The sequence below is a fragment of the Rana temporaria genome, chromosome 1 (assembly GCF_905171775.1).
Source record: "Rana temporaria chromosome 1, aRanTem1.1, whole genome shotgun sequence".
Lineage (NCBI taxonomy): Eukaryota > Metazoa > Chordata > Amphibia > Anura > Ranidae > Rana > Rana temporaria.
The window spans coordinates 65,033,449-65,048,037 of record NC_053489.1 but is presented as its reverse complement, the minus strand read 5'-3'; the positions used below and the strand labels follow the sequence as shown (position 1 = coordinate 65,048,037).

The window sequence follows — 14,589 nt, the reverse complement described above, 5'->3', positions numbered from 1 at the left end:
CGCCGCATCACGCCGCCATTCGCCGCATCCCCGCTGCCGCCGACTGTGTCATACGCCGGGAACATTACAGCTTTGAATAGCTGTAATGATTGGCGCCGCGCATAGACACTCCCCCTCGCTCGGGTGAACTGTCCAATCCCGAGCGAGGGGGAGTGTCTATACGCAGCGCCAATCATTACAGCCATTCAAAGTTGTAATGTTCCCGGCGTATGACACAGTCGGCGGCAGCGGGGATGCAGGTAAGTGGGACATGGCTGCATGGGGGGAGACGCTGGATACATGGGGGGGGAGACGCTGGATGGGGGGAGACGCTGGATACATGGGGGGAGACGCTGGATGGGGGGAGACGCTGGATACATGGGGGGGAGACGCTGGATACATGGGGGGGAGACGCTGGATACATGGGGGGGAGACGCTGGATACATGGGGGGAGACGCTGGATACATGGGGGGAGATGCTGTATACATGGGGGGAGACGCTGGATGGGGGGAGACGCTGGATACATGGGGGGGAGACGCTGGATGGGGGGGGAGACAATGGCTGCATGGGGGGAGACGCTGGATGGGGGGGAGACATGGCTGCATGGGGGGAGACGCTGGATGGGGGGAGACAATGGCTGCATGGGGGGTGACAATGGCTGCATGGGGGGTGACAATGGCTGGATGGGGGGAGACAATGGCTGCATGGGGGAGACGCTGGATGGGGGGAGACAATGGCTGGATGGGGGGTGACAATGGCTGCATGGGGGGTGACAATGGCTGCATGGGGGGTGACAATGGCTGCATGGGGGAGACAATGGCTGCATGGGGGGTGACAATGGCTGCATGGGGGGTGACAATGGCTGGATGGGGGGAGACAATGGCTGCATGGGGGAGACGCTGGATGGGGGGAGACAATGGCTGGATGGGGGGTGACAATGGCTGCATGGGGGGAGACAATGGCTGCATGGGGGGTGACAATGGCTGCATGGGGGGTGACAATGGCTGCATGGGGGGTGACAATGGCTGCATGGGGGGAGACAATGGCTGCATATGTGGGGGGACATGGCTGCATTTGGGGACACATTTAAAAAAAAGTATCAGTATTCGGTATCGGCGACTACTTGAAAAAAAGTATCGGTACTCGTACTCGGTCCTAAAAAAGTGGTATCGGGACAACCCTAGTTTCTACTGTGCCCCATCAGCTGCTGCCAGTGTGCCGATCAATTGTCGCTACTGTGCCCCATCAGATGCTTCCAGTGTGCCCATCAATTGCCGCTACTGTGCCCCATCAGATGCTGCCAGTGTGCCCAACAATTCTCGCTACTGTGCCCCATCAGATGCTGCCAGTGTGCCCATCAATTGCTGCCAGTGTGCCCATCAATTGCCGCTACTGTGCCCATCAGATGATGCCAGTGTGCCCATGAATTGTCACTACTGTGCCCCCATCAAATGCTGCCAGTGTACCCATGAATTGTCACTACTGTGCCCCCATCAGATGCTGCCAGTGTGCCCATGAATTGTCGCTACAGTGCCCCATAAAATGCTGCCAGTGTGCCCATGAATTGTCACTACAGTGCCCCATAAAATGCTGCCAGTGTGCCCATGAATTGTCGCTACTGTGCCCCCATCAGATGCTGCCAGTGTGCCCATGAATTGTCGCTACAGTGCCCCATAAAATGCTGCCAGTGTGCCCATGAATTGTCGCCACTGTGCCCCATCACCAGACTGCCAGTGTGCCCATGAATTGTCGCTACAGTGCCCCATAAAATGCTGCCAGTGTGCCCATGAATTGTTGCTACAGTGCCCCATAAAATGCTGCCAGTGTGCCCATGAATTGTCACTACTGTGCCCCCATCAGATGCTGCCAGTGTGCCCATGAATTGTCGCTACAGTGCCCCATAAAATGCTGCCAGTGTGCCCATGAATTGTCGCTACAGTGCCCCATAAAATGCTGCCAGTGTGCCCATGAATTGTCGCTACTGTGCCCCCATCAGATGCTGCCAGTGTGCCCATGAATTGTCGCTACAGTGCCCCATAAAATGCTGCCAGTGTGCCCATGAATTGTCGCCACTGTGCCCCATCACCAGACTGCCAGTGTGCCCATGAATTGTCGCTACAGTGCCCCATAAAATGCTGCCAGTGTGCCCATGAAATGTCGCCACTGTGCCCCATCACCAGACTGCCAGCCAGTGTCAATTGCCCCTATTTGCTCACCTTTTAATATGATCAGTCTGACTCTAACTCCTCGCCTGGTGGTGGTGGGGCAGGGCAGTCTTCAGTCAGTGCGGCCGGTCTTCTCTTTTGGAATCAGACTCAGACAGGAGGACTCAGGAGGAGGCAGTGAGTCGGGCCGCTCGGGCGGGAGGAGGAGGAGCCTGTCTGGGCCCTGGAGGAGGTCAGATCGTCAGAGATGTCGCGGGCGGCCCGGGCCTGAAATTCACTGAGTGCAGGGCAGGCAACAGGAGGTCGGGACGGACCGGGTCCGGGCTGAGCAGCGTTGGTCACTCACTGGGCAGTTGGCTGGAGCGGTGGAGGAGGTCGGAGGGCTCGGTCTGCGCCGCGGTACTACGGTAGGTGAGTGACTGTGTGATGCTGATCTGCTCTTGCCTCTCTCTGCTGCAAGAACCGCGGCTGAAGGAGGAGAGGAGGAGGAGGTGGGGGTGGAGTCGGAAGCCTCAGAGAGAGAGCAGGGCACGGTCACGGGGACGTCACTGGTTGCTACACGCCAAGCGGGGCGGCCTTAGCAACCAGTGATTTAATTACATCGCTACTGCGGCAGTGAGTGTGGCAGGCTGGCAGGCAGATGGCAGTCCATGTTTCCACAAATTGTGTGATTCCGGGATACTCTATTGTCCCGCATTGAAGGCTCCCGGGACACGGGACAAAAATTTAAATTACGGGACGATCCCGGGCAAACCGGGACACGTGGTCACCCTAGTCGGCAAGTAGTTAAAACTTACAAAGTGTGAAGGCGTGCTTTGTCATATCTCAGATTGGTTTTAAAACATACAGTATATTGCTGTAATCATTATTATCCCTATACTTCAGGGTGATTCACGGACTTAAAGCAATGCTCTGTGTTTGTAGCTCACTAAGTAGTGAAAAAATGATAATGATGAACTCTGGTGTCTCCACCGTAAGAAACAAAGCAGCAATGAAAAATTCCATATTTAAGGCTGAACTCCAGACAGTTATAAATTACACAAATAGGTAAAGCTCTGCAATCATTAATGCATTATTAAATGTATTTTTTTCCCGATTTAAGCAATTTGATGATTGGTAGAGGGAGCAAAGTAACATAATTAAGATTAGGCTACAGTAAAAAGGTTGGGTCCCCTTCCTTGCTAGATAGGACCATACTGTGGAACAGAGTTGTGTCAATCTCAGAACGGGAGTCACAGAAATACAAATCCTTTGTCAGGTGTAACAGGTCTGATAGAAGTATTTAATTTGAATATTTAGCTGATTACATGAGGTTCAACTTTAAGACTTTTCATTAGGCCTAGTTTTAGGGTGCAGTTAGGGATGTGGTTGGGATATGACTATGTTTAAGACTACAGGCGGTCCCCTGGTTACAAACAAGATAGGGTCTGTAGGTTTGTTCTTAAGTCGAATTTGTTTGTAAGTCGGAACAGGTACACTTTTTAATTGTAGCTCAAGGCCAAAAATTATTTTGTACGCTTTTTGGATAGCATAGGGAAGGGTTAACACCCCTGTAACATTTGTTTTGCGGTTTGTGCCCCTGTTCAGAAGATTTCACCTCACTTTCTGTCCCAATGACAATTGGATTTTCAAAATTTTGGGCTGTTGTGGAATCAAGGATTGGTGATAAAGCTTCAGTGGAGGCACCTTTTTCCCATGATATTCTTACAGGAGTGAATTTCCCTTCCCAGGGGTAGATTTCCTCTCACTTCCTGTTGTCTCCCTCCGTTTGTAAGTAGGAGTCATTTGTAAGTCAGATGTTTGTAACCCGGGGACCGCCTGTACTGGTAATAGTAGTGTATGGAAATTGCCTTGACATAAAACTAAGACTACTTGACATTTCCATTTCTTTTTTACTTTAATAAGGCATGAAATCAAACATCATGTCAGGATTTAATCGTATATCATTAAGAGTTTGACAGATATTAACACATGAATAGACAGTATGAAAACCATGGAAATTAGTCTTGGCATTAAAGGAAATGATAGTGTATTTTCAATCAGTATACATTCTGAGCTACTGTAACATCTACTTCAACTAGATCATTGTAAATGCTATTTATTACAGTTATTACAGTTTTTCCCTGTAATTAAGGTGGTATTTAAAGAAATAGTATTGTTCAACCCCCACCTTAGACAGGCACATTGACAGCAGTTCCTATATAAAATGAAGCCTACAAACTGGTGTGCCTCCTATAATGGAGCCATAAGCACCAGCTTGTATGGAATACATACAGTATTTGAAAATTGGTCAAACATGATATACTGATGGCCTACATCAATTCTCGCGTCCCAAAAATGCTGTACAAACTGTATAAATACCCCCAAATGACACCATGTTGGAAAGTAGACAGTCCAAGGTATTTAGTAAAAGGCATGGTGAGTTTTTAAAAGTTAAAAATGTTCCCACAATTTTCTCGAAATTATGACAGTGAATAAAATTGTTTTGTTTACAAAATTGGCATTTTAACAAGTTATTTCTCACACGCAGCATGGTGCATTTTAGAATTACACCTCAAAACACATTCTGCTACTCCTCCCAAGTATAGTGATACCACATGTGTAAGACTTTTTCACAGCCTGGCCACATAGAGAGGCCCAAAACACAGGGAGTACCTTCAGGCATTCCAGGGGCATACATTTTGCGTCTGATATCTTGACTACCTATCACATTCTTTTGAGGCACTGGAGACCAAGACAGTGCAAACACCCACAAAATTACCACATTTTGGAAAACAAGAGGCATAACGAGTCTTTTGAAAATTTTATTTTTTGGCCAAATTTTTGGGAAAATGTGGAAAGAAAATTTATTTTATATGAGTTGTCAATTTTTAGGATATTTCTAACACACAGCATAGGCATGCATATAATTACACCTCAAACAGGCCAAGGTCAGTTCAGGCAGCTGGCAGAGGCATGGTCAGTATGCAGGCAAATTGTCGGTCCAGGCAGCAAGCAGAAACGTGGTTGAGAAAACAGGCAAATGGTCGGTACATATGACATCAGGTACAGGAAAATGACAGGTATGAGAAATATCTTCACCATACCTTTGCTAACATTGTGGTGAGGTGTGGTAGATATGGGAAGCAGTCTCCTATACAGGGGCCAGTCTGGGAGGGACATTGGGGGCAACAGTATCTGGTGTCACGCTCTGTTCTATTACTTGTGCACACACTGTATTTTTTGGGGATGGGTTGGCCTGTTTCAGTAGGAGGGATAATATTGGGAAAGTGTCCTCATGCAGCCTGCTTACTAAATCAAAACAAAGTTGCTCAGATGCAGCGTTTGATAAATAGTTACGATCTCAGATAGGTTCAGTTAGGTAACGGCTTCTATAACGAAACAAAAAAAAAAGCAACCACTGAGCTATCGCTGGTCCTCTCTTCTTGATTCTTTAGAGAGGAGCCAGATCTTTATGTGGACTTAAAACAGATGACGTAGGGCCAATTGGAACAGGTATATGGACACTTTTTTATACAAATGGATTGGTCATCTGGTGGCTAGGTAGAACTGTAACATTTGGCCATTATAATATGCACCTTCCATGAATTGATGGTATGTGGAGGTATGGATTGTCATATATGCAATCAGGTTTATAGACTGGGCCGTGTCTTCCTTGGATTTCCACTGAGGGGTCTTTGTGGATGGAGGAAAGGACATACACATTTATCCTTCCATTATGATTACCAATCTTTGTGGGAAGCCCTTGTGGTTTAGCTGCACTGCACCACAGGCTAAAGTTTTCTATAGATAAAAGCTTGTAGAAAAGGGGCAAGCTGGTGTAAAAATGATCCACGGAGAGGTGGTATACCTGTTGTTATAGAGGTGATACAAGATCTTCCACATAAGTTGGCCATCCATGGGGCTCCATGTTGCTGTCTTTTGCTTCATAAACCCTGTGGCCCTCTCAACTTTACTCTGTATCTTGTCAGTTTAATGGGGATATAATGTTTGATGCACAGCCTATTGGTAAAATGGATGAGGGACTCATTGACACAGATATTAATTTCGGGGGTATGCATTTCAGAAATGTTATTAGAAGAAAAATTGGCCTAATTCTGTATAGCTTTCGTATGCAGGATGAATTCCTGCTACTCTCAAATGGCATGTAGATGTTGATTCTGCACCGCTGACACTTTCACAGATGTTGATGGTGCACTAGGGACACTGACAGATGTTGTTGGTGCACTGGGGATACTGACAGATGTTGATGGTGCGCTGAGGACACTATGACAGCAACTCTGTGTGAGGAGAAGGAGAGCTGATGGAGCAACATGTGGCTTCTGTTTGCATTTGTGATTGCTGTTATTGGACACAGCAATCGCATGGTACAGGGCTAAACACAGCGTCCCTGTACCTTGATCTGTAATGGGCTGTGTCCAAAACCATCACAGATAACACTGCTGCATACCCCAGAGGGCTCGCATGAGAGGCTTGGGTGGGAGAATATAGGGATACTTCCTCCTAAGACAATGCTTGTCCCCTCTGCCGTATATCTACAGTGGCCGGGCGGAACACAATTAAAGGTGATACAAGCTATGCAGCTAGGTTGGGCAGCCCTTCCTTTTCTAGATCCCACCCCTGAGGACACCATCAGTGTATTGAATCTAGTTATTAGAGGCAGGAGTGGGCAGTATACACTTCTGATGATATGAAATTCCTGACAGCCAGCTGCGAGGCCAGAAGCATTGGAGTGACTAGGTGCTATTACATGAATGGAAGGACTCTATCAGAGAGGAGGCTTGGCCAGCAAATAGACAAATGTTATTTATCAATGTGAAATAGGCTATACACTACCATACTATATTATAACATTTGTCAAAAAGCACTAAAAAATAGGATGTAATGAGACAATGCCTTACTAAAGGAATTAAGATTGTTTATGTTGCATATGCTAGGGGACTCTTTGCAATGTAGATTTCCACCACACAGAGAAAATGCCCTTGAAATGTGAAAATTCACTTTGTAATTTGAACATGTTCCATTACTTTAGTAACTAAGGGTCTATGTATCCTATAAACTCATAGGAGTTGATTTACTAATGATAACTAGGCTGTTCACTTTGCAAAGGAAGTTACCCATTGCAGGGGAATTTTCCCCAGAGCTCAGTGAATGGGGTGTACTTTCAATTGCAGAGGATACCCAATCCTTAGCAAATAAATAAAAAAAAACATTTTTACTTGCTCATGATGAATGATAGAAGTCAGCAGAGCTTCACTGGATTCACTAAGCTCTGGGGTGAGTTCCCTTGCAAAGAGCAACTTCCCTTGCAAGGTAAAGAGTCTATTTTCCTTTAGTAAATCAACCAGTCCACATACTTCCCAGTGCATGGAAAAAGATTTAGGAAAAAGAGCATTAAAGTGTATCTAAATCTAAAAACAAGAATTTATTCCATTACAACCAGTCCCTAGTTGTGGTGGTTGCATTGCTTTTTTCTCGTCGAGTTCCTTGTAAAGCCGTCGAGAAACTCAACAAGCCAATTTTCTCCATTCCCGTCAAGGAAATAGAGAACATGCTCTCTTTTTGGCTCGTCAAGTTTCTCAACAGTTTCCTCGACGAAAATGTACACACGTTTCTTGCTGGTTTTTGCCGAGAAACTCGGTCGTGTGTACGAGGCCTCACTCAATGTTTTATGGAGGACACTCTAGCACAGTAATTCTTAAAGACTATAAAACACCTCCCTTTCCTAATCTCTATAACATAGAGGGTATGTGTTTTGTTATCAACAGAGGTGAACTAAGCAGGGCATGCATTACAGCTTGGGATTCGGTGCAGCTGAGTGTACAGATAGTTAGGAGCTCACTAGACTTCTGGCAGAATTAACAGGGCTCCCTCATGGCTAACAGAGGACAGAACTTGAAATAGACTAGGGAAACACCATTAATAATACTGGGACCAGATGGCTTGCACCCAAGGGAACTTAGTAAAGTAATTGCCAGACCAGTGTTCCTAATTTTTACTGACAGTCTACCGACTGGAATGGTACCCGCTGATTGGAGAAAAGCCAATTTAGCACCAATATTTTAAAAAGGGCCAAAATACATCCCTGGGAATTACAGACCAGTTAGCCTAACATCAATAGTATGTAAGCTCTTGGAGGGGATGATAAGGGACTATATACAAGATTTTAGTAATGAAAACGGTATCATTAGCAGTAATCAGCATGTATTCATGAAGAATTGCTCTTGCCAAACCAATCTATTACCCTTCTATGAGGAGAGCTGCCATCTAGATAAAGGAAGGTCTGTAGACGTGGTGTATCTAGATTTTGCAAAAGCATTTGACACAGTTCCCCAAAAACGTTTACTGTACAAAGTAAGGTCTGTTGGCATGGACCATATGGTGAGTACATGAATTGAAAACTGACTACAAGGGCAAGTTCAGAGGGTGGTGATGAATGGGGAACACTCAGAATGGTCAGGGGTGGGAAGTGTGGGTCCCCCAGGGTTCTGTGCTGGGACCAATCCTGTTTAATTTGTTCATAAACGACCTGGAGGATGGGGTAAACAGTTCAATCTCTGTATTTACGGACGACACTAAGCTAAGCAGGGCAATAACTTAACACAGGATGTGGAAACCTTGCAAGAAGATCTGAACAAATTAATGGGGTGAGCAACTACAGTATACATGGCAAATGAGGTTTAATGTAGAGGATAGTCTAGAGGATAGCACTGCCCGAGGGCCCCATGCCACTAGGGGGCCCCATCAGGGTTGCCAGGCTCAATAAAACCAGGGACAGTATGTAAAAATCTGTGTTTTTTCTGTCCCTGATATGTCTGAAACCGACATGCTTTTGATGTGAAAATCCAGAGATTTTAACTGCCCTGCCTCAGTCTGCACTGCCTCCTGGCATGGTGGCCATCTGTAAGCCCGGGGGCCCCATAGTCTTCTATTGCCCAGGGGCCCCATGAGATGTCAGTCCGCCCCTGCTGGTGACCCCACAATAGGGATAAATCTTTTTCGCAGAAGGGAGTTTAACAAGACACGTGACCACTCATAAAAATTAGAAGAAAAGGGGTTTAATCTTTAACTGTGTAGAGGGTTTTTTACTGCAAGAGCGGCAAGGATATGGAATTCCCTTCCACAGGCGGTGGTTTCAGCGGGGGGCATCGATAGTTTCAAAAAACGATTAGATAAGCACTCGAACCACCGCAACATACAGGGATATACAATGTAATACTGACATGTAATCACAAACATAGGTTGAACTTGATGGACTTGTGGTTTTTTTCAACCTCACTTACTATGTAACTATGTAACTATGTAAGGGTTTTTTCTGCACTGGTAGCATCTGCATGCATTAGGCCTCATACACATGAACAATTGCAGGCGCTATATACCTTTTCTAAAATTACCAGCACTTTTCCGTGCCCACGAAGTGCCAGCTGGTGCATGAATGGCTGTACATTAACAGAGTTGCGTAAACACTAATGCTCCTGTGCATCAGCATTTACCCATGTGTGTGCAACATATTTCCAAAATACAAAACTTTGTGTTCAGGAAATACATTATATGCACATACGTGGTTAAACACAGATCCACAGAAACATCAGCATGTACATGACTACAGCTGCATACAGCCATTCACTTGTATGGCAGGCAATATATGCCTGCTGAGGTGAAGGAAAACATCTGATATTGTTTTCTAGGCATATACAATGCCTGCAAACATCTGTGTGCATTAAGCCTAGATGTACTGAATATGGTTTGTATTGACCTAACATACATTTTAAAGCCAAACTCCAGCCTTACCTTCAGTAAGTTGCTGAAACTACTTACTTTGATCCCATTGCACACTGAGCTTCAGGTCAAATAGAGCCTGCCTTATTTCCTGGCTGGAGGACATTCAGCATCACTTAGCCTTTTCCTTCCCAGCCTTATTCTCCATAGTTAGCCCATTTCATTTAATGGATTTCATTTTGTTTCAATCATGGAGACTCAGAATCACATGTGGACATTACCTAGGTCTGTCTGCATGGAAATGCAGTCTACATCTCTGGGTCATCACTGTGTTTTTCTATTTTAGACCCAGTGATATCACTGGGTCTTAAATAAGATATGTAATAAAAATAGAAAGGATTTATTTAAAATTTGTATTAGCATGATGATTATGAGGGGGAAGGATGGGATGGAGAAACTAGGAAAGACAGACTAAATTTAAAATCCAATCCTTCTCCCAGTGCAATACCATATATATAGGATTTAATAACTATTGGATATTACTCATAGCTCCTCTCATGTTACCAGTGGCAAGCCCCCAGGCAAATCACTCGGTCTTAGCTGGTGAGATTTGGAGCTAAAATTACCAATCAGTTCATTAAAAATTGTTATGTCTGCAATGCACTTGCAGACTCTGCATTAATAAGTGCTATGGGCTTGCATCTTCCCAAGTTCAGCAAACCTTTGCCTCTGAAGGATCTGGACCTGATATTTATAGGGCTATCAGGATGTATCTGAAGGTACTAAAATACAAATAGGTTAACCTGCTAGGCCTGGTGATATCCCATCGGACGTTGTTTGATAATCTGCACCAGCTCTTATCCTTAAAAGCATAAAGGGAAGGTTAGGGACACAAGGAATCAGGGTTTCCCAGAATCTTCCCGGAAAGTGAGGCACACCTTGGGGTCACTCAGAATGTCTCGGAAAGCCAGGGATTCCAAACATCTTTAGGTTAATCAGAGTCTTTTCGGAGAGTCAGGGATACTAGGAATCTTGGGGTTCCCGGAATCTTCACGGAAAGTTAGGGAAAGTTAGGGACACCAGGAATCTTGGGATCACTCAGAATCTCGAGGAAAGCCAGAGATACTAGAAATCTTTAGGTTATTCTGAGTTTTTTCGGAAAGTCAGGGATACTAGGAATCTTGGGGTTAATCAGAATCTTATCAGAAAGTCAAGGACACTATGATTTTTTTTAAGAGAATTTAAAAAGAGAACATTATGAAAAAGTATAACTCCTCTGCTGAATCAGAGGCTAACCATTTTTATAATATAAGCACTTATTGCGTCCAGACAGGTCACACAAAATGCAGCCTCTTATTTAATTTTTCTGCCTATAGCCTGCTTCTTGGATAGTAAAACAACATGATTACCTCTGTTTAGTGAGCTGGAAGAGGACCCAGGAGTTCGATTGGAAACTGCAGAATTAAAAATAATTGTTTCTATCAGCCAGACTTTCTGCCTGAGTCTTGTATCTTTTTCTGTAATTAAATATTCCTTTTTCTCTTTCTAGGGCCCTTCCCTCCATGATGCAATGGGTTCGGACGCAAAAGCCCGGTGAAAGTGGGATCAATATAATTACAGCGGATTTCGTAGAGTTAGGTGACTTTATCAGCACAGTCATCAAGCTAAACTATCTCTTGGATGAAGAGGACAGCACCACTTGATGATGCAATACATATTCCGCTATACACACATGAAATGCTGCAGTGTATTTGTCTTTGAAATGTTTTATTGCAAAACACAGAACTCTTCCAATCACATTCTAAGATTCCAAGCTGTTTGGGTCTTGTAGATAGAAAACAATTTGGAATAGTCATTTCAGTCTGGTATAAGTTTTGAGATAAGAAATGTGGTTATACGTACCACTGAAATAGGAATGGAAAAAATAACTTCAAAGCAAAAGGGCATTTCTTTAATTCCTGTTCGTTTTTGTTTGGTGGATTTTTGTCTTTAAACCAAAGTATACAAAAAAAAACGGTATACGATAGTTACTAGTATGAGTCACAGTTTGATCATAATTGAGTCATGTATACATACATTAATTTTAAATTAGAAACTCTACAATCCTAATTCATGGATAAAGCAAGTGTTTTTGTCATATATTTTTGTTTTACTTTTAATGTAATGATTATGTAAATAATGTTAATATCCATTCCTAAAGGCTACTTGGTTTGTCATCCATAAATCTAAAAAACAAACCAATTGGATGCTATTTAGCTGTTTTAATAGTAACTTCATTAAAAAGATGTTCTCCTCTGTGTGTTTTAGAACAGGGTTTGGTTGGCCATCAGGTCTTTTCTGCTGCTTCTGGCCAGGATGATCCCATGCCAAAGCAAACCTGTAATAGGCTAAGCCTAATTTTTCAGCTAAGCTACCACTGTCACCCTTGAAAGTGATATCACATAATACATAATTTCATTGCCCTGTGAATAATGAATTTCCCAGTGTTTAAGGACCTCACCAAGAACAGTGACTATGCTATCTAATGAAATGTACAAACAGTAACTTCTCCACATGAATCCACTCTTGCCCACCACAGCCTACTGCAGTACCTAATCAAGCTCCTTACTGCTAAGTATACAACAATCCATGAAGATAATAGCATATACCAGCAGGATATGCATTTAAATCTATGTATTGATGTTTCAACATAGTTAGATTACAGTACGTTTATTGAAGTATCAGTAAATGGTTTTAAATATATTTCCGTCCTTGACTGTGGTAGTTGAGCTAAAAATCCACACTTTTACAGCCATGGTAGTGAAGTAGAAGCAGGTCTCCTCACTGAGGTTCTAACGTGCTATCATCTTCCTAGACTGTGGTAATTGACATGAAAATCCAGGCTTTTTTACAGTCAAGGTGGTGTCCTACAAGTAGATCTTCTCACTGAGGTCCTAATGTGCTATCATCTTTCTAGACTGTGGTAGTTGAGCTGAAAATTCAGACATTTTATAGCTAAGGTGGTGGGGTAGGAGCAGGTCTCCTCACTGAGGTCCTAAAGTACTATCATCTTTCTAGACTATGGTAGCTGACATGAAAATTAAAATTTTTAACAGTTAAGGTAGTGGGGTAGAAACTGGTGTCCTCACTGAGATCTTAAATAGTAGCAAAATTGAGGATTAAACCTCTCGCTACTCAAAATGGAGAAATCTCTATTGTTTGGAATTACTTTTTGTCGCTGAAAAAAAAATCATAAAAAACTGCAAAAGAAAACACCTCCTACTTACCTGTCCTGTCACCTCACAAACGTTCAGATGTGTTAGATGCCCGCATTCTCCACCTTTTTCTGAGGTTCCTGCTGCTGGCCCTTACGTCACTTTTCATGCGATTCCAAGGCATTTTGTAGTCAACCCTGAAAATGAATCCATTCAATGGCAAAATTTGCATGTCCACTCTTTTAATTCAGGTACAACTGCAGCTAATCCAATGTGAATTTCAAAGGGGATTCAGAAACATGTCAACCACCCCTAAATTTCAAGAGCAGCAGCTGTGCTCTTATGTACTAAACAGGGAAAAGGCACAGAATCCCTGTGGAGAATCTGCCCCTTCTATTTTTTTTTATTGCACTTTTCTCTTGTTTATGAGAAAAGTTTAATCTAAGAATGACCGCTAATGCACAATCTTTGTCACATTACCCACCATTAACCAGCCAGTTGATTGCAGAACTAAAGCTGCTAATTCAATTAACTTCTGTATTTTAAACATACTGTATTTATATGTGTAATAAAAAAAAAATGTTGCACATTTTTTTTATCCAAATTCTCTAGGGAAAAGGCACTCCAAGAAACTACTTGTATCAGTGACTGACCTTTTCTATGTAACATTTTACGTTTTTGGTAGTACTTCTGTAGTTTAATGTGTAGTTGTCTAGATAGTTGCTAGTTTTTATGTTTTTAATTGCTTCTTTGGTTTAGTAGGTTTTTGCATTATGTCTGATGTTTAATTGATGTATAATAAAATCTGTAGTGTATTCTAAGTCCCAAGTGGCTTAATCGCTCATTTATGATGTCACTGATCTCAGTTTTTAGCAGTGAAGTTTGCTGATAATGTTTTTTATAGTGATCGTAAATATAGGTAAGATACAGGTATCCTGTACACGTACCCTAGGAAGATAAATTCAAAAGCTTTTGGGGGGATAAGTGTAATGTGTCTGAATACCCCATTGCAATTACCTGTCCCAAAATGGTTAATGGATCTTCTTGGAGTTCTTTTTAAGACTGAAGCACAGCTAACCTTTTTGAAGCGAACATGTTTGGGGTTCTTAGTGGTCACCATTCCTTAGAGTAAGCACCTCTAGGTCCCTGCTCATTGGTTATATCTTCTTAACTGTGGACCAGGATTCCCAAAACCATGCAAATACTGGTCATATGTCTGGCCTACTATGCTTCTACACTTTGCTTCTTCTTATTGGTCAGTGAGGCCATTGTGTTTGGTAGCTGGCAGGAGGGGAGTGGACTAGAAACATGACCTGAAAATTGTGGCTGCTACTTGCACCCCTGTTTTTGGGGCACAGTAAATATAAACCTGCTGTAAACATGGAGGCGTGTTTTGAGAGGTAAGAACCCCCACATGTTCTCTTTAATGGTGTTTCCACTCCTCACCATTAGAAATTAAGACGTTTTCTTTACATTCCACATAAACAGAGAGGTTCCATGAAAATTATCCCTTGAAAAAGTAAAACAAATGT

At 43.3% G+C, this 14,589-nt stretch overlaps 1 protein-coding gene across 1 annotated transcript in view; it reads left to right on the top strand.

The window, feature by feature from the left end:
- Nucleotides 1-13,092, top strand: part of PLCXD3 (phosphatidylinositol specific phospholipase C X domain containing 3) — a 161,499-nt gene extending 148,407 nt beyond the window's left edge. Inside the window, exon 3 of the mRNA XM_040338834.1 lies at nucleotides 11,413-13,092. Coding sequence (XP_040194768.1) covers nucleotides 11,413-11,566 — 154 coding nt within the window. The 3' untranslated portion in view covers nucleotides 11,567-13,092. The remainder of the gene's footprint in view (nucleotides 1-11,412) is intronic.
- The last annotated feature ends 1,497 nt before the right edge of the window (nucleotides 13,093-14,589 follow it).